Consider the following 25,969-nt stretch of genomic DNA (forward strand, 5'->3'; position numbering starts at 1 on the left):
ATTGTGAGTTCAGTGAGCTTTAGGAACCGAATGATGACAAGATTAGCACTGCAGATATTCCTTTTCAAGTATCTCAGTTCTCTTTCACTCATCAACGATACCCACAAGCCAACAAGAATTAAGCTCTGATACCACTAAAATATCCCAACTGGGATTTGCCCTAAATTTCTGCTATCGAATTTCTGATTTCTGCAATTCAAATTTCTGCTCAATACCCTAATTTCTGAATTTTCTTTCTACCCTTAACAAACAATTACAATGAGCACAAACATGACAAATACTGATGGCAAAAGGTACTACAAGATGATATGTTATGTAGAAAATCAAATTGAAACAACAAATCGGCTTTCATGAATTAAACTTTGTTGCTACAACTGAAAGTTCTGAATTAAATTTTACAAACAGATTCTAGGGCATAGCCTGCCAAGCAGTGCCCAGAGTTTCTGCACCATAAATCAGGGTTGTAAAGTATGGTTGTGTGTACCAAGTGCATGCAAATTAGAGGACAAATGATATACCTTTCCTGGGAAAATTTTACAAAAGATGTGCGAATTATTTTGCTGCTCCAAACCGGCCCCCTCAAGTTGTGCACTCCAGATATTGCAAGTGTTAAACCCTAGAGCAACAAACTCAACAAAGTTACCCAAAGCGCTGCTTTAGACCTCCAGACCTGGATATGCAATGAATTCCCATTCTCAGCACCATGTTTGGCCTGCAATGGAAATGGAAGATAATCAATATTGTCTGTACATAAATACTTCCTAATCTGCTGTGCAAGATCAGGGTTTTCGTCCTACCCTGCTTGAATCTAAGGTTTTCATCTCAGAAACCTTTGCGTTCTTAGAGGCATGAACAACAGAGTCTCAAGCATGCCTAAATAACCTCCTCTTAAATAGGCAATGCATAAGACTTTAGCCAAAGTCGAGCCAAAAGGAAAATAAAAACACTTTTAACAAAAACCTAAGTTGGTTAGGGCTGACCTACCTTGATTTATTTTTATTTATTTAAATATTTTAATTTTTAAAAGGCTAGTTATAGAGCAGACGAAGAGCTACTGATGAGCACCATCTGGCTGGCCGACCAGCCCATTCTAATTCAGGTTCATCACAAATCTCTTCTCTATTTTATTTCCCTCACGCAACTAGTACATATTACCTCCTACCCCACACACACATAAGGCTCTACACGTAGTTTGTCTTCTTCTTCCCATATTACCATATGCAATCATTTTTCAATGTTCTCCAACCTTCCAAACTTGCCATGCAGCCACTACTATATTTGTTCTCCCATGTGACTATTGGCTTCTCATTTCAAGGTTAATTCCAAAAATTCATATCATTGATGTCTTTCCTTCTTGGCAATAGAATCTGCCCTTACATCTTTGCTGTGCTCCTTGAAACTCTATATAGACATCCCACCTTAAACTGTCAGAATTCCTTAAATACAAGAAACTGCCAAACCGATTCCAATAACTGCCAATGCTTCATTCCCTTAACAGGAGACAAAATAGAAAGTTGTCTAACAAAAATCAGAAGAAAAACAAAGTAAACAATAATAAACAAACCAAAATTAGATGTTAAAACGATGTTCCTACATCAGACTCCCCTAGAGACAAATGAAAACATGTGCTCCTGCAAATGGGAGTAGTGATCAACAACTATTTCCCACTTCTCCTTTCTTCCTTTTTTTTCAACACTGCTTAGGGACACTCAACATTCTTGTACAACATTGTTGTACAACTTTCTTTGCTTCATTTATAGATTTACCCCCTATCATGTATAGTCTTCCACCGAAATTTGGCTGCCCAGACATCCATGAATAAATCACCATAAACCAATTGATGGAAATTTTAAATTACCATGTCTTCAAACTCATACACATTGTCCACTTGTCTATAAACTTTATCAAAATCATCCTTCTGCAGCAACTCATGTTGAACTTTACAAAATATATTATAACTTACAATATCCTTATAGGAATCTGCATATCCTGCTCCAGATGTCTTTCCAGATTTCTTACGATTCAAAATATCTAAATAATGCAAAAACAATGTCTATGTACAAGACCAAGGCATTTAACTCTTCTCGTAACTCTACAATAAGCTCTTTATCATAGGCGGCAATAGAAGTATTCACTGTCACATTTAACTTCATGTTACTATTAGCACGTTTCTTCATTTCCTTTAATACACATTCACAAAAAACATCTTCAACTCTTCTTGTACCTCTACAATAACACTCGTAAAGGAAAGCCAAGCAGAGAGAAATGGGCAGTAGTTTTAGAAGATTAAAAGGGATCAATAATTAGTCAGTTGGAGAAACAATTAGCAACTCTAATCATTTTTCCGTAAATTGAATATCATTGCCGTGGGGAGTAATATAGTGTGCAGGCAAACATTTGAAGTTTATGGTATATTTTGCAAAGGTTCAAAGTCCTCTTCATTTAACTGACATCTTTATTCGTCACTCCCCTGCATTGGTGACAATCTTTTACTGTGAAGACAAGTTTGGGATATATTTGTCACATGCCTATTATTCATTTACAGCTCTGATTATAGTTCCATGCAAATGTTTGATATAACCTCTGCAATACATTGGAAAGTGAATAGTCTGCAGATGATTATATGGTGCGATAAGTTATAGTAGAATGCATCGTTTCCATCGGGAATCTCCATAGTATGATATCAATACACAGGGGTTCCATTAAGGAGGAACCAAAGTTATAGGCACGGTAGCTCTCTAGTTCCTTCTACGATGTGCAGGGTTTAATGGAGCATCAAAGTTATTATTCCTCTAAATGATTAGTTGTCGAAGGAATACCACGAAGAAGCTCATTATCAACTCAAGATAGTTGTCAGAATTGCCTCTATCTAGAGCTTATCATAGCATACGTCTGGGCTTTCAGCATCTACGCAAGCTCATAAGGTATTTGGTCTAAATACTATATTTGCCTAATATTATTTGCGGGACCCAAAGAGAGATTAAGTTTTGAACAGAAGGTCCTTTCCATCAACAAAAATATTGTTGCCAAGTCACATAAGCAACTGTGTAATTACATTTTCAGTCATGGCTACCTTATTGTATTGTTATGCATAACTATAGAGAATAGTTGACTGTGAGAGAAGGTGTGGGAAGGCTTTCTTGTTTAAACATCTACTGGCAGAAAACAAAGTACAATACTTCCACCACAATAATTATGTCCACAAGGAGAAGCTCAAAATAGAGTTGAAAAAAAGGGGGGTCAAGGGAGATTTTAAAATGCGCAAACCAAAACAATGTGTTTGATAGAAGTGTGATTTACTAATTCTCTATACAATAAAGGCATGTCTTGTAGTGTGTCTTCTAAATTTCCAAAACTCTGAAATAAACAAACAGACTCTATCGGAGTAAATTGTTTGACAGAATTAAAACAGTGTTAGTACAGAGTTCCCAGTGGGCACAGGTAATTTTTGGAGCATCAGTTTGGAGAAACAAAAACAAAATTTAAACAATGGAAGATCTTACAAACAAAATCTTTTCCAAAGAATTCAATGAGATATTTAATGGTAAACAGCTCAGAAACTTACAGAAGGAAATGTAGGTGGGTAATTTGGTTGTATGTGACTAGCTTACAATTGAAGTCCATGAAAATCCAAAATGATATTTTCTCTCCAAGCTAGAAGAATTAGAAACATATTTGTCCAAAGTAGAACAGGCAGATTGTAGACTTCTTAATTGGGCTTTGCAGCCCTCAATGCTCGCTTTGGTGCAGCAAACATTATGGAGCATCTGGTGCAGGAGCACCTCTCCAAACACCTAAGTCCACCTTGGAACCACATGGAGGTAGTGGATATAAAGAATTCCTACAAGTAAATTGGGATATATTGAGGCCAATAATGGCAATATCTAATAAACAATTTAATTTAAATATTATAAGTCCTAGAAGTCCTAGCACAGGACTTAGGACCAAAATAATGTAAGGGTGGCCAATAGTGCCAAATGGGATCTAAAGTTGTTTAGGGGAGTCAATTAGGTCCTAGAAGAAATAATAAATTAATTGGGATAGTAGTTAATAGGTTTTTAAAATTAATATGCAATTAAATGTAAGTTGGAAATTCAAATATTTGAATTCCAACAGTTGTGAGCATTTAGGAGGGAAAATGGTGTTTTAATGTTTTTAGACTTAACTAAGCCTTCCAACCAACCCAAATTGGTTGAGGAAGTTGATAGGAAGTTTATTTAATGCTTGGAAGAGAGAATGGTATGGACTAAAGATGAAATGTACAGATTTCTACTCAAAATGGCAATAAAATTCAGAATTTCATAACTTTCCATTGCATGTTTTGATCTCTATTTCATTCCATTCATTTAGTTGATGCTTGGAAGATATATTAGGGTTGTATAAGATGTGTTGATGCTTTGAAGTATTATTGTTTCCATTTCAATCAATTTGGATTGACTGTACTTACTGAATCTCTATTTTTCTTAATAGTTTTGATAAATTCTTCAATGTGAAAGCATCATTCCATGAATGTGATTGCTGTTTCTCATGGAATGATGCATATTTAACATGTACAACATCATATTAACATTATATGTTGCAGAATAGTTGATTTGATATGGTGATCACCAAGAATAGTAAAGAAAACCTCATGAAATTGCTTGTTAGAGTGTAGCTGCAAGAGATCCGACTTAAGGAGGGCATGTTTTTGTTTGAGGCAGCAAAAGCATTAGTCCAATACGTGGTGAATACTGAAGGAGAGGTTCTAGAAGTGAGTGGTGTTGTGAGGTTCTCACACCATCGCCCCAAAACTTTGGGGAGCCCCTTTTTTTAATTGCCTTAGCAAATTTTTGGATTGTCCAACAATTTTGATTTTTTTGAGAATTTTGAGCCTTGGACACCTTCAAGCCAATGGGAGAGGCTTAGCTTATTTTCACCTAGTTTAGCTTGATTTTTTAGAGCAACCAATTTCATCCTTAGGCTGGACAAAATTCAAGAGGCCACGCTTGGCAGGATAAAATTGTAAATTTGTACTTAGACGTTTTCTTTTGAAAATCTGGCTATAACTATGTAAATTTGATTAATTTTCAAAAGGGAAATTTTGTTAGACTTGAGTTCTAGAAAATCTTAAATTTTTCTTTGGTGAAAAAATTAATTTTGTGGAGATGAAGCCAAATTACAAAATGATTTTAGACTCTAGAGGTAATTTTATTTTTGTCAAAAAAAATTAATGGCATAGCAAAATCGATTTGGATATAAATTGCAAAAATTAGCTTTAATGGGTTAAAATTGCCTTGAAAACTTTTTAGCCTTTAATGAAATTGGTAATTTAATATTGAAAAATGGCTTTTGGTTAGCCAAAATCCAATTTTAATGACGTATTAATTACTAAATCCCCATTAAATGGAAATATTTAACACCCCCAAGCAAGGTTGCATGGGTACTCGTACCCACACCCCTGGTACTCGTACCCACCGAGTACCCACGTACCCAAGTACAGGGTATACGTATCCCACGTACCGAGTACTCGGTGGAGAGCATTATAGCTAAGCACCTTGATAAAGATTTTGATTTTCTTTTTGGTTTTTTATTTTTGTATTAGCTTGTTGTTTATCAAACGTAATTCAATACCAAATCAGTTTGAAACTTTGATACTCATTAACAATAAACTTTATCACTGTTCAAGTCATAAGTTTATCATTTGCAATATGTCATTGTTATCTGATTTAGGATCCTCTTGTTCATGTTTAAAGTCTGCCTTCTTTATTATGCATCTAAGCATTTATCATGTATTATTATTTCAAACATATAGCAAATCTGAAACTGAAAACAATACATTACATTTGCAAACTTTATCACTGTTCTTGTTTTGAAAAACCATTGTCATGACTCATAATTTCAGATGTTTTATAAATATAAAGGTATAATTTTTAAATAAGTTTGACATAACCAAGTACCTCCGTCCCCTATTATAAAAAATACTTTAAACATTAAACATTCAGCAATAGCGTATATACATATTTCAAATTTCTTGTTTTGAATGCTCAATATCATGACTCATGACATATTTTTTGATTTTTATATTTTCTATAAGATATTAATTATATAGAAAAAATAGGCATACACACGTACCCCCATCCCCTATTTTGAAAAATATGCGTACCCGTACCCATTCCCGTAACCATACCCATTCCCGTACCCACGTACCCGTGCAACCTTGCCCCCAAGGCATTATTTAATTTCTTTTTGCAATTTGGAACTAATTGGCAATTTAAAAAAGTAATTTTCATTTTGACAAAGTTAATTTCGTGCTTAGCATTTAATTGGGGGCCATATCTTGTGCACTAATTAATTTATTTTTGCTCCCAAGGTCCCAGTCGGCTAGCTAGGGAAGATGAGCAAGTTGGGTATAAGAGGAAACTCTTTCCTCTCATTTCCTCATTCCTCACTCCTCTTTGGTGCTTAGGTGATTTTTGACTTGGAGCAGATTTTCTCTTCCTTGAGCGATTTTCCTAAGGCAGATTGGCATCTTCTTTGGGTGATTTTTCCAACTAGGGCAAATTGGCATTATTGTTGGCAAATTTCTTCATGGTAGAAATCTCTATGTTTGGCGATTTTCCATGATTGAGAGCAAATCTGCACTCTTCTTACTTGGCAAATTTTGTGGGAGCCAAATTTTGTGGGAGCCGAAATTTGTGGGAGATAAAATTCTGATTTTCAAGAGGGGCTGCAATTTTCTCCTCGAGCTAGGGCCTCAAGATTTGCAAGGGGTTTGAAATTCTCAAAGTCTGATCCTAAATTCCAAAAAGAAGATCTAGCTATTGGTAAAAGTAATTTCAAATCATTTAGAGTTGAAAGGGGTCCTAGAGCTGATTTCCTTCCTTCATTCTAGTCTAAGGATTGCCTCCCTTGGTTCTGCTAGTCTAATTGTCCACCACTTTACCATCCCGTAATAGGGTGACGAGATGGAGGATGTTAGTACAAGCAAGAATCCTAAGGGGACAAACACTAAGAAAGACAAAGAGAATATGATGCCCAAAACAACTTTCTTCTCGAAAATAAGGCAAATAACAAATCCGGCTATTGGTAGAGGTGACTTTTAATCATTTAAAGTTGAAAAGGGTCCTTAAGTTGACTTCCTTCTTTCGTTCTTGTCTAGATATTGTCTCCCTTGGTTCTACTAGTCTAATTGTCCACCGCTTTACCATCCTATAATAGGGTGACGAGATGGAGGATGTTAGTACAAGCAAGAATCGTAAGGGGACAAACACTAAGAAAGACAAAGAGGATATGATGCCCAAAACAACTTTCTTCTCGAAAATGAAGCGAATAACGGATACCAATGTCGGTACAGTAAACATGATACAGGTAAAGGCCAGACTAAAAGAAGGACAATCCCCTTTGGCAAAAAAGATATACAAAAGGCAGTTGCACATCACAGCCCAAGCGTTGATACTTCCATTACAACCATAATGAGCGACATCGGAGCAGCACTTGATTTTGACGATATCAGAAAAGAGGACATCAATGAAGCGAGACTCGGATCAAGATTGGATGATCTAGGGAAGGTTGCCATCAAGAAGAAACATTTGAACACCCTTTCCTCCCTAAATGCTTTCATTGGATTCGCAAATGAATATGAGAAGGTTCATGAGAAGACACTACAGGCAGCAAGCAGCATGATGAAATCAGCTAAGCTCAAGATAAAGCATACACCTTGTCCTCCCATGGAAGAAGTCAACGAAAGGCTAGCTAGGTTCATTGCCTTAGCTAAAAGAATGAAAGAAAAAGGGAGAGTCATATAAGAAGATCATTTAATGTAAGCCTAAGTGGCAATTTCTTTTTCTTCTAGAATAGGACAAGTGTCTATTTTTGATTGGCCGCCATTTCGATGCCTTCTCATTGGTTGCCACTTTTGCACTTTTTTCATTGATCCGTTAACGAGGTAGTGTCTTCTCATTGGCCGATGGGGTGGCAACCCTAATTAGGGTTTCTAGGATTCAATCTGGATCGTCGGTTTTGCCTTTGATCTCTACTGTCGATTGTAATTTTGGCATCTTTAAAAGGCCATTTGCTCTCATTTGTAAGGGTCAGAGAAAATTGTTGCATAAGATAATGCCAAAATCGCTTTCTTTCTCATTGTTGTGACTTGCATGGTGATTAAGAGCCTTTGGTATTATTGCATGGTTTCTACTTCCAAATAGTTAGCGTAACATTTGTGGGGGAGTTATGTTGGAGGATTGTTGCCAAGATACTATCAAAATTGTTCCCTATTCATTATTCTGACTTGTATGGTGGATATACATGATCATTTTGGTGTATTACATGGTTCTTATCATCTCTCAAATTAAAGTAGGATCTCATTTCATGTTGTTAGAGTAGAAGTAGATGGCTAATTGTATCGTGATGTTAGTGAATGTTTGATAGGGATCAATACTAGACCACTAGCATCCTAGCGGCTTGTTGGGAAGCCTTGTGTGGAAAACTAGTTTATTTTTCCTTTGAATCATTGCATCTGTGAAGGTGAGGCCACTAGTTAGCTTTCATTAGATTCTATCCCCGTCCATTTGCTAACCTTTCCATTCACAGGAGTAGGAGTTGAATAGCGAGTAGTTGGATAGTTGAATTTCACTCTAAGAAAGTTAGGAAGGTAGAAGTCATTAGAACCATTATTGCCTTCTCCTCGTGCAATCAACACTATCTGGCACTACATCCTCCACCATCATTGTCACCATCAACATCACCTGGTACTCATACAAAATCATCACCATCTCACCAAAAGCCCAAGTCATCCTCGAATGAATAGCGTTAAGGCCACCTACGTGATTACCAGCAAATCACATCAATAAAACTGAGCGAGTATCCACAAGAATAAGGAACATCGGAGTTATTCTCATATCCCATAAGCAATAACTTTTCAAGAGAGGAATTGTATGTTTGATACTCTGTATCAGATATTCAATTACTAATATGTTATGTAAGTGATACAAAACTCGCATCAACAAGTGGAAGGGCGAAAACTAGAAGGCCCTAGTTTTTGGAGCCATTTGGTGAGGGATTTTGAGTTTGACCATATGGGAAGTTGCTGGGTGAAAATCAATACCATAATCCTTTGTTTTGGGGTATAAATAGGGATTGCTGAAAGTTAGTGTCTGGGGATACGTATTTTTGGTAGTTCCTTTGTAAAGTGGCCCAATTAGGCCTAGTGGCAATACTGGAATCAGCAATTTTATGCAGAGTTGGTCCGGAAGAGTAATACTCCATTTTCACATATGTTGTGTAACTTCAAAATGGGTATCTGAATCCACAATTTAATCTTCAATTGTTTTGTAAAGTCTGGTCCAAAAGTCCAAAAATCAGGAAACACAAGGCTACTAGGCAGGATTGCTTGGGGTTAGTAACTCATTTTGAGATATCTGATCAAGAGGCTTAAAAGGGAACTTGTAACCAGTCAAGACAAGTTGTTTGGGGTTTGTTGGGACCCTAGGAAGTCTTGTGGTTGGTCTTGTGTCATTTGGAAGTCATTTGACCTCTTGGAGCAAGTGGATTCCCTTGGGTACATGGTGAGACCTTGGGATTGTTTTACAAGGTGTGATGTCTTGTTGTCCAATTTGTGGAGTTCTTCAAGCCTCTGCATCAGCATCCATATAGTGATATTAGGCTCGCGGTGGCTTCATGTCTCAGTGAGATTACATGGATAACAGCTCCTATAGCAGCCTATAATGATGATGTGTTGAGGGAAGTTTTTCAGCTGATTGTGAAGAGCTTACACGGGTTGCATGATGACAAAGGTCGTCCCTATGCTAAGAGGGTTAAGATCATATATATTATGACAAAGGTCAGATCGTTTTCCATTATGATTGACCTTGAATGCAATGATATGATTCATCAAGTATTTCAATGTTTCTTGACTGAAATTAGGGAGCATCATCCTATAATGTGAAAGCTTGCATGCATACCACGTATCACCAACCGTGCATGAATTCTCTAGAAAATTGATTGAGCATAAAATTGAAAGGTTCAAGCAGTTTATAACTGGAGATCACCTAATAACAAGCATAAAGGTTGCAGCATCTCCAAAAATGAGCAAGAATCAAATGAGGAGAGAGTAGATCTGTTTCACACGTCACCAAACATGGAGACCTGATCATGTATGTGGTGATGGGATAACCAAAGAAAAACAGACCAGCAATGGAGATGACATGAATTCAACTATGGACAAAGGTATGGGACATTCAAGACTCTAAATTGGGGGCATAAAGATCGAAATTGACAAACATTCTATTACAGATAGTCATACTCAAAGTGAGGGCATGATGGATGATTCTAAAGAGGTTTACCAGGTCCAAACTTCATGTCATGAGGAATTGTTTAATGGCATAGCAGCACCCTTGCCTTTGCACACAAATCAATCAAATAGGGAGTTTCAGACATATGATGAGTCATGTGTTTCTTATATCAGAACTCACTTATGCATGATTGTGATTCAGAGGACCAAACAAAGATGGCCTTCAAGGATGATGATGTTTTGGATGACCAATCAGAAAATGAACTTCATAATGGCAAAGATGACAAGCAATTTTTGAAGACTCAGCTGAAAGTTGATGAAGATATGACTGTTGCAACCTTAGTGTGTTATGATGATACTCACAAGAGCGTTGAGGATTTCTATAGGAAGGCACAAATGGAAAAAAGGCAAAATGGAATGGAAAGTGATCCTGACGTTGCTGAATTACAAAGGGTTATAGTAGCCTTGGAGACTTTGAAATCAGATTACTTATGTCTACTTTTAGACAGAGATTCCATCATAAAGGTTGTTGGAATATATGCTAGGCAATTGAGGGAAGAAGAGGATGAGTTTATAGGCTCAACAAGGAGCTTAATATTGCTCTGGAGGCATTGGATAATACACTGGTTGCTCTTCATGAAGCAAAAATTATATTGTTGTAATCAAACAATCTAGGGAACAGGAGAAGGCATAATTTTTTACAAGAAGTGATTAAGGAATTGGATAGCATTCAGCGGATCTATAACTTGGATAGATTGCCCAAGAAATCTAGTAACAAAATTTTGGATCACTTTCAACTGGTAGATAATTCCTTGTTTGAGTTTGATGCTGACTGGACATTTGATAACCCACTTTTAGAATTGGAGGAAGAAGATCTTATTGATTTACACGATGAGGATAAGATTGATTGCAGGATTTAGGACCCAGGTGTACACATGAGTGTTGAGACTTGGTCACAAGACTACAATGATGGGGTTATTTCCAGAGAAGATGGTAGGATGATATGCATATATTCCCAAGATCGGATAGATAGATTGGTTTGGGATTTGGGAGTTGATAGGATGAGTGCTTTACCTTTTGAGGATTAGGACAAGTTGTTATACAATCTAGCTTGGAGCAGTTCCAATAAGAGTAGCACAGCATATGGGTGTAGCAATAATTTTCAAATTGGGCTTCAAGGCTACTTGCAGATTTGTACGGGATCCCGGTACCAATTGCTTGAGGACAAGCAATCTCGAGGAGGGAGGACTTGTAATGTCCCCTTTTGGGGATATTAGGCATTCTGAAGTCAAATACATAAAATATTAATTTTGGCTTAAGGGAGCTTAATGCACATTTATAAAATAGGTAAAATTAATATTATAAAGTGGTTTGAAGGTAACAAGAATGAAAAAGATGGAAGATCAAGAGAAGGAAACTGAAGGGTCATCGTTTTGAGCATAAAAGAAGGAAGGCTAAGGAGTTCATTTTCAGCATGCTTGGATATTGATTTGCTCTGAGATTTATCCTGAAGAAATTAAAAAAGCCTCAACTTCTATTCAGGAATCTGAGGATGCCAACCCTCAGGATATTCTTGGGTGAATTGGGCGTAACCCTGATTCATCTTTGTGATGAATTCATGACAAAGTTAACAATTGCACTTCAAGTTCATTTCTGGTTATCCAAAGTGGTTGTTATCATTGTTTTTACGATTGGATTGTTATTATATTGCTGAATATTATAATGCAATTATATTTTGAGTAATTTCTCTAAGAATATATCGGTTAATATTGTTGATCTTCATTGCATAATTTACTTGTTTATATTCTAAAAATTATTCTAGTAAAAAATGGGGAGATAATCCAACTAGGATATTATATTTTGAAATATCCCAAATCAGATATTTACTCGATTTCTTTTTTCAAAATATATTCAAACCTTAAACATATGCAGATGTATTACAAAACATAATAGAACCCTGTAGAAACTCTAGTAGATATTAACTCGTTCTTTCATAATAATATTTAGGATTTAGGCATATGAAAATGCTTTACAACCAACAACATAAAACCAGTAAAACTCTCATAAAATTCCTTGAAAACACGTTATTGCATTATACAACAGCAATACAATAACCAGCATTCAGAACCCAATCTTAAACACAATTTTACAGTCAAATTGGAATACTAAGAGAAGAACCTGTAAGCGCACACAAGACTGTAATGTCCCCAATTCCTCCAATTTAGAAAATAAGGACATTGTTCTAAAAGCCTTAATAGTATTGGTTATTTTCCAAGTTTCCATATCTTTTCTATCAGATTTTCTCATCTCCTCCTTTTTAAATTCATTCTCCTTATATACCCAATCCATATTATTCTCAAAAGACATGACCGATCAGGAGCAATTATTAATATTAGTTTAATAATTCTTCAACTATAATTATATGTATAATTTAGATTACATTACATTTAACCTTTGATTAATAAGGTATTATGTTTATTTAACATTATCTTATATCACCTTTTTAATAGTATTATATTTTATTATAATCATCTTTTATTATGATATTCCTTCTTGTTATTAGTATAATATTATTATCATATTATGTTCTCTTGTTTATTATTACAATTATGATTATAAAATTTATTATTTCTTTGACTCATTATATTATTGAATTTTACTGGAAAAAATAGGGGACATGACAAAGACACCTGAAGTGATGTCTCCACGAACAATGGGTTTGTGTCCACTGTCTACTGGCACGAGGGGCTATGTCCTCGTACTGACTGAAAGCTGAAGCTTTCCAACTAACTCTCGCAAGAGAGAAAGATGAAATCTAAATCATAAACTAAGCATGCCAAATGAATGAGTCTCATCTCCTTTTATCTTCACAGTTGTGACTCTTCGACTCCCTTCCTGGCCTTTCATCTTATCTCTCTTTGTCCTATTTAGCCCACTTTATAATATTAAATTGACCTTTTATAATTTGAGTCCATGCTCTCCAAGTCAATTTTAATATTACACAAATATGTCTTTAACTTTTCTAATGTCCCAAAAACAAGACATTACAAATCTCCCCTCCTTGAAATTGCTTCTCCTCAAGCAATCAAGAGCAGGATCCCATATGAATCTGTAGGTAGCTTTGCAGCCCAAACTGAAAACAAATCTGGCCATACTGCGAAACAAGGTGTCACTTTGTAATCCATTCGTTAATCGGATCCCTAGATCCCATATAACTCTATGAAGAAACATTGCACCTGTAAACTGGACAACTCTAATCATCACTACATCTAGCCTCAAACTGAATAGAACTACAACCAAGTCCTCAACAAGCCATAGGTACATACGATCAACACCTGGATCCCAAACCCTGTTGTCATAACCAGCTGATATGATAAGGTAGGAATGTATCAATGAACTATGCATAACTCAGTAGATGGTGACAACCCAACCTAAATAGATGATGTAAGAAACAAGCCGCTCAAAAATTGAAAATAACACCATGGGCGCATCAAATACCATATTGTCATCATCAATCTGGAGAACCTCAGAGTACATAGGTACTATGAATAAGAGTGACACTGAAAATCCGTTCCTTGTGACTGAAACATAACTCTCATCAATACTCCACCAAGATTTATCCGATGGCTAATGCAAGAAATCCATCCAACTCCTATATGGGGTGAAATCAGAAACCATATTTGGACTGATTCAATGACAAGCGACAGTAGTCAAATCACTACTCCCATCCTATGACCTAGATTCACTGCTAGGAATTGTACCAAGATTCCATATTCTAAAATCAGAATCATCTTCTTCATGACAATCAACAGGAGTTCCCTCACTTATCACAAAAAGGGAATTATCGAAAATCCAATCCGCATCTATTTCAGACAAAGGATTATCGACAATCTGAATGTGATCTAAAGTTTTGGTACTTGATTGTTTGGGGCAGCTATCCAAGTCATACATTTGTTGAATGCTATCAAGTTTATCTATGACTTCTTGGAAAAACTCCTGCCTCTCTTTTCTCTCATGTTCCCAAGAGTGATTCTTGATCCTAATCTGATTTTCTGCTTCTTGAAGAGAAAACTGAGTTTCATCCAATGCCTCACGAGCATACTTAAGCTCCCTTTTGAGCTCCTTAATCTCATTATTTTATCTATTTGACTGATCAGCATATATTTCAACAACCTCAAGAATATAATCCCTATCGGACAGCAAATATAAATAATCTGATTTCATAGTTTTGAAAGTTGTATTGACCACGCAAATCACCAACCAGCCAATCTCCTTCCAATTCCCTTTGAGTCTTCCTATAGAGATCCTCAACCAACTTGTGAGTGTTGTCATAACATACCAAAGATGCCACAAACAAGTCTTCACTAACCTTCAGCTAGTTCTTTAAGGTATGCATTTCATTATTGTCATGTTGAAGCAGTTCATCGTCTTGTAGCGTCATCTTAGGTTGTTCCTCTAGATTCATGTCACAGGTGTCAGAAATATATGGTTCATCATACAAAGATTCCAATCTGTTATTACCTCGTGTGCAACCAACCTCACCAACCTGCTTGTCAAAGCTAACCTCCAAATCACCAACGTAGAAACTTGCACCTTGTGTAACATCTTCTACATGATCACGAGAAGGCTACAAATCAATGGTAGTTGACTGTTCTTCTTTCTCAAGACCCTCTATTCCATGATTTTGATCTACCGAAAATTCTTTATACACATCTTTGCATTGATCTTTTGCAAGGAGATCCTGAGCCAATTCCAAATACTTTCATTTTGCCATATCAGTCTTATTTTGTTGCTCTAGATGAAAGTCCAAGTAATCACTGAATGATAAGTCATTTTGAATTCGGGTAGGAGGTTTTTGATACTCTTTGTAAATGTTGAGTATTTCTGTTCTTATATCTGCTAATTGGGTCACCCATGGTCCAAAATATTCAACTCTTTCTTTAGGATTACTATAACCCACGATGGGTTGCCTATTGACTTGCCTTTCATCCCTTTTGTAATTACTCATAGAGACATCTTACAACAGAAATTTATTTTAACAATCTGATATTGGTGGCAGAAAAGGAACTGATTCCTTTATCATTGGATGCTCAGGAAGTTGTGATAGTTGATGCTTTTCTTTTCCTACCTTCCCTACTTTATCACCATCATCACATTGCTGCAAACTTCTGTCATCTTTGTGAGAAAATACATCTATGACATTTGTGGCTGCCAATGAAATTGAAATACTTGACAATTTTTCTCTTGCCAACGATCCATGTGTTTGGTTAATGACTTTGCAGTCCTACTTGGCACCCACATAGAATCCATCTGAACCATCCTACCACTGAACTATGAGTTCTGATTTTTGTAACTTTGATGAAGCTTCTAAAGTATCTTCTAGTTCTCGCATAGTAATCACCTTTTAGTATTGGCTCTGGTAAAACTTTGCACTTTGAGTTGTGTTCTAGCACTTGAAACAAGCTATCCAGAATAACATAAACAATGATGAAGATTATTGTCTCAAAACTTCGTTCCTCTTTGGTGTCAGCAACTTCATCATAACCATCTTCAGTACTCACATGCCGAGGTACACCACCTAAAGCACTCACAATTTCAGCAATCATGTCACTCTTCATCAATGCAATCTTAGATCTGAATTTTGCTCTAATCTTCTCCAAGATCCTTTCCTCCACAGCATCACTATGATCATCATTTGCCCTAGGGTCCAAACTTCTTAGAGGCATCTTCCAAGATTTTCGCAAAACCCTCCGAGATCAAGATCCTAGTGCAAACTACCTCAACTTTGGTGCTCAATCTACACACTCAGAAATAACCTTTGCTCTAATACCACTTGATGCAGCGCAAGGTAAGAGAATCCCCAAAGGAGATGTCCTAGCCCCCAATAAATAAACACACAATGGAAGATAAACAACAATGCAAGATCCGGTATCAAATCACAACTCTTTATTCATAAAATAACTGATTACATGCAATGTGTTAGCTTGTAAGGCCTTCCCAGTTACGGCCAAATACAAAGCAAGTAATAGTTCTACAAGATCCCTTGAGATCTAATCCAAACCCTAGCTAGTCTACATCCACACTCTGGTAGAAACCTCGAAGGAAGATCTAACTGGTACTCGCAACCCCACCAAGCAATCTCCTTGTTTCTCAAGCCTCAGCTACTAACTCCTCTCAAAATTCACTCCTCTACCATCTCCTCTTCTCTGAGATGGATGAATAATGACTAAAAACTTCACCACAACCCCTACTCATACCAACCTAAGCCACAAGTTGGCCTAGTAAGCTAAAAATTAAATATCCCTTACATTAACTACTTGAAGAGCCACATGTCGGCCTCCAACAGAAATTAAATATCAAATGCCTTTAAAGGCTTAAAATACATATTAAATACATCAAAATTAATTACCCAAGACCCAAATAGGTCTACTCAACTCCACAAAAATCCCTTAATCATGTAGGATAGCCAACTACCCCAAGATACTCCTACATCATTCATCCTTCCATACATACACATGCCAAAGTTGGAAATAGGAAAAAAAATGTGAAAAACAATACTCAAAATTTCAACTACTATTCAATAAATTTCACTTTTCTCCCACGAACGGATGAGTTAGAACCTCCAACTAGATTCATTGGAAAGTTAACTCGAAGTTCTTTCCAACCATATAGGTTTCAAACCTTATCCAGGCCATACACACACGTGAGAACCAGACAGCAGCAACCTTTCAATGAAAAATTCAGAATTTTAAAAGCCTTTCTTTTCTCAACAACCCAAATCTCATTCCAATCTCTCATTCATTCCTTTTTACAATGTTTTGACATAACTTTATGAATGATTTTATGCTTGGGATTCCTATTAAGGTGCCAAGTCTATTCATCTTCCCCTTTACGACTCATAAGTTGCTATTTTGCAACTTTCACAATGTTGTCAAGTTATATTTTTTCAACTTTGACAATAGTTTGACATATTTGAACAAAAATGAATCCTCTACAATATAAACACACTAAAAACATTTAAATGAGCTTTATAATGAGGTATCTACCCTAACTACATGCTCATAGGCCAACTTATCAATTTGGTCATGATGGCTTATAAAGATGTCAAGCATGCCAATGCCTTACAAAATAGACCTTTATTACAACAATGATGAAAACAAGTGACTCACTAACATATCCTACTATGCATGGACATGACATGATCTATCTAATATGTGTGATGGTCTATGTTGTTACACCCCAAAATTTTGACCTATTTAAAAATTATTATAGCCATTGAGATGATTAGTTTAAAACTATTGTTTTTTTTCTTGTTCATGTGAAAAGGGTAGTTATATATGACTATTGTTTCATATGGAATTGGTTGTTATCAATTATTATGTATAATTATTTATTATGGTAGTTAGCCATTACTTATCATATGTTGATGAAGGTAGTTAGCCGTTACTTGTCATATGTTGATGATGGTAGTTAGCAATTGCTTGTTTCTGAATGATGGTAATTAACTAATTTCTTTGCTACTATCTATGTTATATGTTGATATGGATTTATCATGGGAATTTGTTATGATCATGGAAAATGTTGCATGGGTGGTTGCAACAACAGATGATGGAGGGAAGCATTGCTTAACGGGATCTACAGAATGGGGCAAAACCTTAGTCCATTTATCCAATCGACGGGTATGACCTCTAAATACCTTGGTAAGGACCTAGCAACTGCATAACAGGGTACATACATTGGACACGCATGAGCCATTGGACAATCAATAAAACATTAAACATTTTAACATGATCAAAACAGATACCTTTAAATGGTTTATGTTGGCATTCTTATCATTTCATTATATAAATATGTGTGTGTGCGCGCACGCACATAAGTATAAAAAGTATGGTGCCACCATAATATTAAATCATTCAAGCTCATCTCTATTAACATGCGTGTGTGTGTGTGTGTGTATATACATTGGGAGGACATGAATATAAAATAATCTCCCAATTATGCACGTATATAGATATGTGTATCCTAATAGGTATAACTTTGGACACAATAATAACATGATGACACCGTTTGAAAATAACATATAAATGTGCAAATATATATGTATTAAAGTATAAATTATTTCTTTAATAAGGAGACTTCGAACTCTTTTTCTCATAATTATAAGTTTCTATAAGAGACGAGGAGTACACTTGGCATCTTCTTGTTTAAATTGGTGAACCAAGAAGCCGATTATCTTTTTATAACTGTTACCAAGAGCCACGGCTTCTATTTGAGCCTTCTATATTATTCCCATTTGATTTATGCTTGAGCATACGTCTGAGAGCAAGCACCGATACTATAGTTCTATTTCCATTCCCTCTTCTCTTTTCTTTCCTTCTTTCTTGTGGCTGATATTGGAGAGAGTTCGAGCTACTGTTCCTGTTTTTAAATGGTCTTTGAATCTGAAATCCGCATTTGAAAATCAGACTTTCGAGAGTCGACCATTCGGAGTTAATCAAAGATGATTAGTTTTCCTAATCTTTATTTTGGTATATGTACTACATTTGAAAGTATAGATGCAAGAGTCGTTTCAAGGATTTTCAAATAATGCTTGGTTGTGATGTAAATTAAGTCTATCAAATAGCTCATTCAATCGAGCACACCAAGTTATCTCACCATGTCAAGTCTAAACCAAATACATAGGTCATGCTATGATTTCCTCTTCAAATCAGCTTGTCTTTCAAATTCAAGTTATAATCCTCTAAAGTTTTCTTATGAGAAGTCCTCAAGTCTTGAGGACTGTTTTGTGCTAGTACTAAAATATTATTATTCCATCAGCTGAGTTTCAGCAAATGAATTGATATTCTCTATGAACAGACACCTAGGACTCACCCAACTGGTTGGCCAAGAAAGAGGGTTAAGAGGTGGAAAGAAAGTTCTGCAAGAACAAGAAACAGGAATCAGAATTGATATGATAGTTTTATTACTTTTAAAGAACTATTCAATAGCTCATACATGTCCATCTAATTACCCTGTAAGTCGAGTGGTGGTGATCGGGTATTAGAAACTCATTCAAAAACCTTAGCCAAGGTCGTTAAAGGCATGCTTACCTTCTATAGATCACATGATGTTGGTGGCGCCAATTAATCAGACATGCCCGTCTATTACTAGGCAGACATTCTAAACACTGGTATTGCTTAGATGGCTGGACTAATAGTGCCCCAAGCCTAGCCCCGAGTAGGGAGGGCCTTTCTTATCAAAAGATTGTGTGGGGATTGATATGGTCCACGGTTGGGAGGTTAAGCCTAAGCTAATGCTTCTCCTCTTATTTGAAAGTCGAGGCTTGCACAACCATTATGAGACTCTCTAGTTAGATCTTGAATATTCTTGTACCATTCTTTACTATGCATTTACTTTCTTTTGTGAATATCAAATATCATAGAATTAATGTTAACGTCTTTATGTAATGATGATAGAAATCAGTTATTTCAGTTGATTGTTGTTTTAGTTGAATGTTAATTCAGTTAATTTCACATGAAATGGAATTAAAGATGTTCACATCGGTAAATTGGTTGAAGTATTGTTTCCATATCTGTTCTTAATTCAAAATATAGCTCTATCTTTTTAGTTTAAGAAAATTCATTTGTTACTTATGTACATATGGAAATGCAAAGATTAAACAACTTCCTCATGTGGGTGCCCCTGCACCACATTTCTAAGGTCTTATTCTTGACCCCCCTTATAAAACTAATCATTCCTACATACACATGCTTGCACACAGCATTGGATAGTAAAATAAGAGATCAAAATATCTCCATGAGTACCTCCTTTGATGACACTTTCCTCTTTTCTTTACTCTTTTCTTTAAGTGTTTCTTTTTACACTTCTTCCTCTCTCCATTATTTCTTGTCTTTCCTCATGTTCTCCACAATGAGAACTTCCTTCACCTCTTTTACTAAATGCTGTTGACTCGGCAAGCCTCTGTTGTCCAAACCCTTTGGGACTTTCTTCATATCTTCCTCTTCTCCGTTCAAGGCAGCCATTCTTTACCTTGTTTTCTTGACAATCTTCTTTGCAGGCCACTTCAACTTATTTTTCAATGGCTAACACCAACTAGATTCATATCTTCTTCCCTCTAGCCATTGTTGTATTACAAGCTTACACCTTGCAAAATCTCTTCTCAGCTCTTACATTTATCTATCCCACTCTGAATATTGCTTCTTCAAATTTGTTTTCATTTAGTGTTTCTTCTTGAGACTTTATTGCTGAACATTCTGCTGCATCTTCCAATCTTTTCTCTTCTTGACACCTCACCTAAGGCTTCTCTCCCTTTTCCCTTACTGCCCACTCCTTTGGTACCTAGGTTCTTCTCATTAGCCTGTCAATCTACAACACACATATCTTTCGAAGAATCCATAACTAGCTTCTTTTACTTGATTTTTTTTTTTTCTTTCTAAGCTCTCAACTTCCTCTTCCCACATCTTTTAGGCTCTGATACCAAATGATGGCATCAATAATCACATACTCTCTAGCATTGATACTAATAAATGGCTACCCATTTCAATTTGAAACAAAGGAAAACTAATGCTGTCCTCAAGGTGACAGAAACTCATTAATACAAGCGATAACTAACTAAAGAGACATGAATTTGGGGATCGAATATCAACTGAGGAAGAATTAACTTATTTCTACCTTCAAATTTTGAACTCAAAACAAAATGAACACAAGGTCTCTTTGGTTTCAATTTAACACAATGCATGGAAAGATAATTTTATTTAAGCTTGGCCTTCTAATGGCCATTCATGCTCAACATTATTTTTCTTTACCTTTAATCTGCCCTAATCTCTCCTATGTTCTATTTCCATCACACAACTAGAAGATATTACCTCCTATCCCACATACACAAGGCTCCGAATGTAGTTTGTCTTCTTCTGCCCAAATTATCCTACGCAGCCCTTTCCAGCCTTTAAAATTTGCCATGCAGCTGCTGCTATATCTGTTCTCCCATGTGATTGCTGGCTTTTCTTTTCAAGGTTGATTCCATTGTAATATATTCTCAATGTATTTGCTTCTTGGCAATGGACTCTGCCCTTAAATCTTCCCTTTTTGCTCCCCGAAACTCTACACAGACATTTGCCCTTAAATGGCTCGATTCCTTCCAAAGAACAAAAAGGAAATGCAAGGAACTCTCAACTAATTCCAATAACTGCAAATTATTTGTTTTTTAACAGGAGACAAACAAACTAGACATTTATCTAACAAAAATTGAAAGCAAAACAAAATAAACAAACCAAAACTAGATGTCAAAATGATGCTCCTGCATCAGGGGGTAGTCCATGGTTCTGAACTTTGCCTGGAATTTGATGATCCCAGGCCAAATTTGCCACCAAATCAATCTTAACATGGCAAACCCATCTATTTTTGTAGGTCTTTTTTAATTCTAATTTGGCATTTAACTTTGAATAAATTCCAAAAAATGCCCCGCCAAACCTTCAAATAGACATTACAATACATTACAAACAAATATAAAGTAATTTCCCTAACTGTGAATGTAAAACAAAAAATATCTTTCATCTTTGCTTAACTTTCATTCTTGCTTACCACTGCATGGATAGAGTTAAAGATCTATTAGTGAAGGTTCCAAGTGGTTGGTTTGTTATCCTTATATAAATACAAGAGCCCATTTGTTGCCAAGGAAATCATAGAGGAAGATTTTTGCAGAAGAAGTAGCTTTTTTTTTCAAGTGTCCAAGAGGGAGTTGAAATTTAACAATTACTTCACATGGAATTGAACCCAAGTCAAGCCGGGGCAAAAGCAAGAAGGTAGTTCTATTCAGGAATTAGTTCTAGTAAAATCAATGACAATGCTGAAGAGACAGTAGGAGTACCCATGAAAGGAGGGCTCTATGAGGTTGATATATCAAACAGGTATTGCTTTCCAGCTTACTGGCATGAGGCAAATAGATGTGTCTTGCAAGGTCATTGGTTTTCTCATATAGGAGGTTGTTGATCAGAATAATAGCCTCTGAGAGAAGATATTGCAAAGCAACTTGAATTTGCATACCGTAGTCAACTATGGAATGATTTTTGCAGAAGAAGTAGCGTTTTTCTTCTAGATATGATTTTTTTTTAAATGCCTGAGAGAAAGTGGAAATTTAACAATTACTTCACTTGGAATTGAACCCAAGTCAAGCTTGGGGCAAAAGTTAGAAGGTAGTTCCATTCAGGAATTAGTTCAGGTGAAATCAATAACAATGCTGAAGAGCCAATAGGAGTACCCATGAAAGGAGGGCTCTATGAGGCTGATATATCAAACAGCTATTGCTTTCCAGTTTACTGGAATGGGGAGAATAGATGTGTCTAACAAGGTCATTGGTTTTCTCATATAGCATTTTCTCGATCAGAATAATTGCCTCTAAGAGAAGATGTTGCAAAGCAACTTGAATTTGCATATAGTAGTCAAGTATGGCATGATTCTTGCAGAAGAAGTAGCTTTTTTTTTCTAGTTAAGATTTTTTCAAGTGCCCAAGAGGACGTGGAAATTTAACAATTACTTCACATGGAATTGAACCCGAGTCAAGCTCAGGGCAAAACTTAGAAGGTAGTTCTATTCAGGAATCAATTCAGGTGAAATCAATGGCAATGCTGAAGAGCCAGTAGGAATACCCATGAGAGGAGGGCTCCATGAGGTTGATTTATCAAACAGGTATTGCTTTCCAGTTTACTGGCATGGGGAAAATAGATGTCTTGCAAAGTAATTGGTTTTCTCATAAAGGAGGTTCTCGATCAGAATAATTGCAACTGAGAGAAGATATTGCAAAGCAACATGAATTTGCAAACCATAGTCAAGTATGGCATAATCCTACATTTCAGCCATCAGGCCAATTCACTGCCAGGGTTGATTTACAAGGCACTACTCAGAGTTTGCATGCCCTTTTCACTGAAAAAGATGATGATTGAGAGGCATGGCTGGGTATCGATTCATAAATTCTGTTGCTTGTAATTAGTGTAATAGGAAATCGAAAAAGTGAGATGGGGTTTTGCTCCATCTGGTTCACCATAGCCAACAGAAGATGAAGAGTTACAGGAGTCGAGGGAAGAAATGGATGACTACTGTTCACAGGTTCCAGTGCAGCGTTTGGTACTCGTTATTCAAGATGCAGCTGTTTAGTTTTATTGAGTCCTACATAGCTTGGAGAAGACTTGTTTCAAGTGTTCGTGAACAAAATTTGGAGAAGCTAAAGTCTTGTTTAGCTTCTCCGGGCTTGATTGAAATGTAACACTGAGAATGGAAATGCAACGGATATCATTGGACTTGAAGCAGGAGATTGTTGAGAATTGTGAAGTCTAAAAGTCATCTAACCATTTGTTTCCTCTTTTCTATCTGTTCCTCCGTTGTCTCTTCATATTTGAAGAGTTAAACAATTGTATATAAGAATTAGTGCAGATTATATATTGTGCATCTGAGAACATGACAAATATATTGGTTTAACCACTACAAATCTGGGGTTCTGTGTTTTGTTTTCAGAATCTCTAATTCTGTTTTCAAAGTCATTTTATTGCTTTTTTATTTTAAAGACATTCGGTACTTATGTTTTTTAAAAAGGTTTATATATTTTGTTAAGTTGCCAAGTTTTGTAAAATTGGAATGTTTTTGGTCTGCTGAGTCTGAATTGAATCCGACGGTGCGAAATAAGTTCTCACTTATTAACGTAATCTGATCACCGAGCTTGCAATTCGATAATAAATGCACACCACAGTCTTTCAGACGCTGCTATATTGATGGTTAACGATAGCAATAGGAAAGATATGTGTAACGTTACTCCTAGCATTTTGGTGTATACCCAACATATTTTCAGTTTTATTATATTGGTCTTAGAAATTTCTGCCGTATAACTTATTTTCGACTAAACTAAGGCTGACCACCAATCAACTGAGCTTTACTGAGAAGTAGCAGTAACTTTCAAAGTATAATCGTGGACAAATCCACATAATGTACAAAATATGGTTACAGGAAAGAATAAGGCAAGCCCTGGTGTAGAGTTAAGACAGAGGAATGCCATGGACAATAACCCAGAAACACATTCGTAATAAAGCACCCAATAATTTGAACAAGTAAATTTCATCAGAATGTATATTAATCAATCGTTTCTTGGCCTGACGTATTTCAAGCTTAAATAAGCATTGGCTGGTATGTATGCTAAGCTAGAAAGTGCAGTAAGCGGCTGTATGGATTTACTTTTTTAAAAAGCTAAATGAAAAGAAACAAGGAGTGCAGAGGGTAAGAAGACCTCTCTAAAGTCGAAGACATCACCATCCGGGTCAGGCACCTTTCTAATGAAAAAATCACAGTGAAGGAGCTGAATTTTATGAAACTCGTTCTGGTTTATGGTATGGGGGACTACCATCTCGCTCTCCCAACCTTGAGTGTCGATAAAACTTTCACTTTCACGAGTATTGAAATCAGAACCTAAAGTATCATCTCTGTTATCAGTCTCGTAATCCTTCCAAATGTGGGTATCCTCATCATCTACCTCCTCAAAGTCCAGTGCACCTTGATTATCCCCCAAGCCCTCTCCGCTATCGAAGTCCTCCTCGCCATATCGAACTCTCCACCTCGCGTTCTCAAATAAGCCATTACCACTGCTGCTATGCCGTTGCTGCTGCTTCTCAAATATGCTTGACCATAACCGGTTAGAGGAATTTGCTCTGTTGTGTTTGCACACAAATTTAACAGAGATTTTAAATTGAGAGCAAATGACTGAGCTTTGAACATGGAGCGGGGTAGAGAGAACTGGTGCGCGTGAGTGGATAAGGTGAATTGGGCATGAAGTACAAGTAGAGGCGGCCATTGTCCTCCTCACTACCCGAACTGTTTATTATATAACAGTAAGCATTCTTCAGTTGGATGTTTAAATGGCATGATGCTTCAGTTGGCTTGCTTTGTAACTACTAACTAGCACTTGCACCCGGAGGAGCAAGGGGTACGCCAATAGTGACAAGGGTGCATGTCTATATAAGACGGTTTCCTACATATATTCTTTTTGATATAATATGAAAGAAAATGTAAAAGAGAAAAATTAAATAATCATAGTTACATAATAAATAGTTGGGTAGCATATATGATTTATACTTAAATTCATTTGTCATTCTTATCTATACCATTAGTTTCTCTAGGTAGAAAATTACGAACATTTGGTACAAGAACAAGAAAATCGAATGCAAGTTAGTATTAATTTTTTTTGCATGTGTTATTTGTTTCTTTGAAGGATAGATGGAATGCCACTTGAAAATAATTATTAAAACATTGGTCATTTAGTATTTGTGACACTAAATATGAAGAATAGAGTAGATCCTAATAGGGTAACCGTATCTAAAAGCTCACCATGCAACATTTGTTCCAATACGTTTGGGATCCCCACAAGGAAGATCTGAAATACATCAATCGTTAAGATAATTGAGCTTTGGAAAATTTGTGTTTGTGGATGCAAAGGTTTTCAATGGTGGTTGGGATGGAGTGATCATCTAGATTTTTCTTAACAAACATAGACGAGAGTTCGTGCTTGCAATGTCTCATTATTAGATGCAATACAAAATAGAAAAGCCTTGGGTGGCTTTCAAATCTTCTATCATGGAATCTCATTAAGTGTATTACATATTCATGCATTTTAACTTGACGATAGTGAGTTTTTATTGGCAATGCAATACCATCCAAGAAGAGTGT

General features: G+C 36.2%; 1 protein-coding gene across 2 annotated transcripts in view; it reads right to left on the reverse strand.

The window, feature by feature from the left end:
- Window positions 1–25,247, reverse strand: part of PTAC6 (plastid transcriptionally active 6) — a 141,372-nt gene extending 116,125 nt beyond the window's left edge. Inside the window, exon 1 of one of the 2 annotated variants that reach the window (XM_089831333.1) lies at window positions 24,537–25,247. In XM_089831333.1, the coding sequence (XP_089687459.1) occupies window positions 24,537–25,097 (561 nt within the window). In that variant the 5' untranslated portion in view covers window positions 25,098–25,247. The remainder of the gene's footprint in view (window positions 1–24,536) is intronic. The other variant, XM_089831334.1, reaches the window with a different exon arrangement.
- Window positions 25,248–25,969: the final 722 nt, after the last annotated feature.

The sequence above is a fragment of the Cupressus sempervirens genome, chromosome 5 (genome assembly GCF_028749045.1).
Source record: "Cupressus sempervirens isolate cs-2001-9-10 chromosome 5, ASM2874904v1, whole genome shotgun sequence".
Classification (NCBI taxonomy): domain Eukaryota; kingdom Viridiplantae; phylum Streptophyta; class Pinopsida; order Cupressales; family Cupressaceae; genus Cupressus; species Cupressus sempervirens.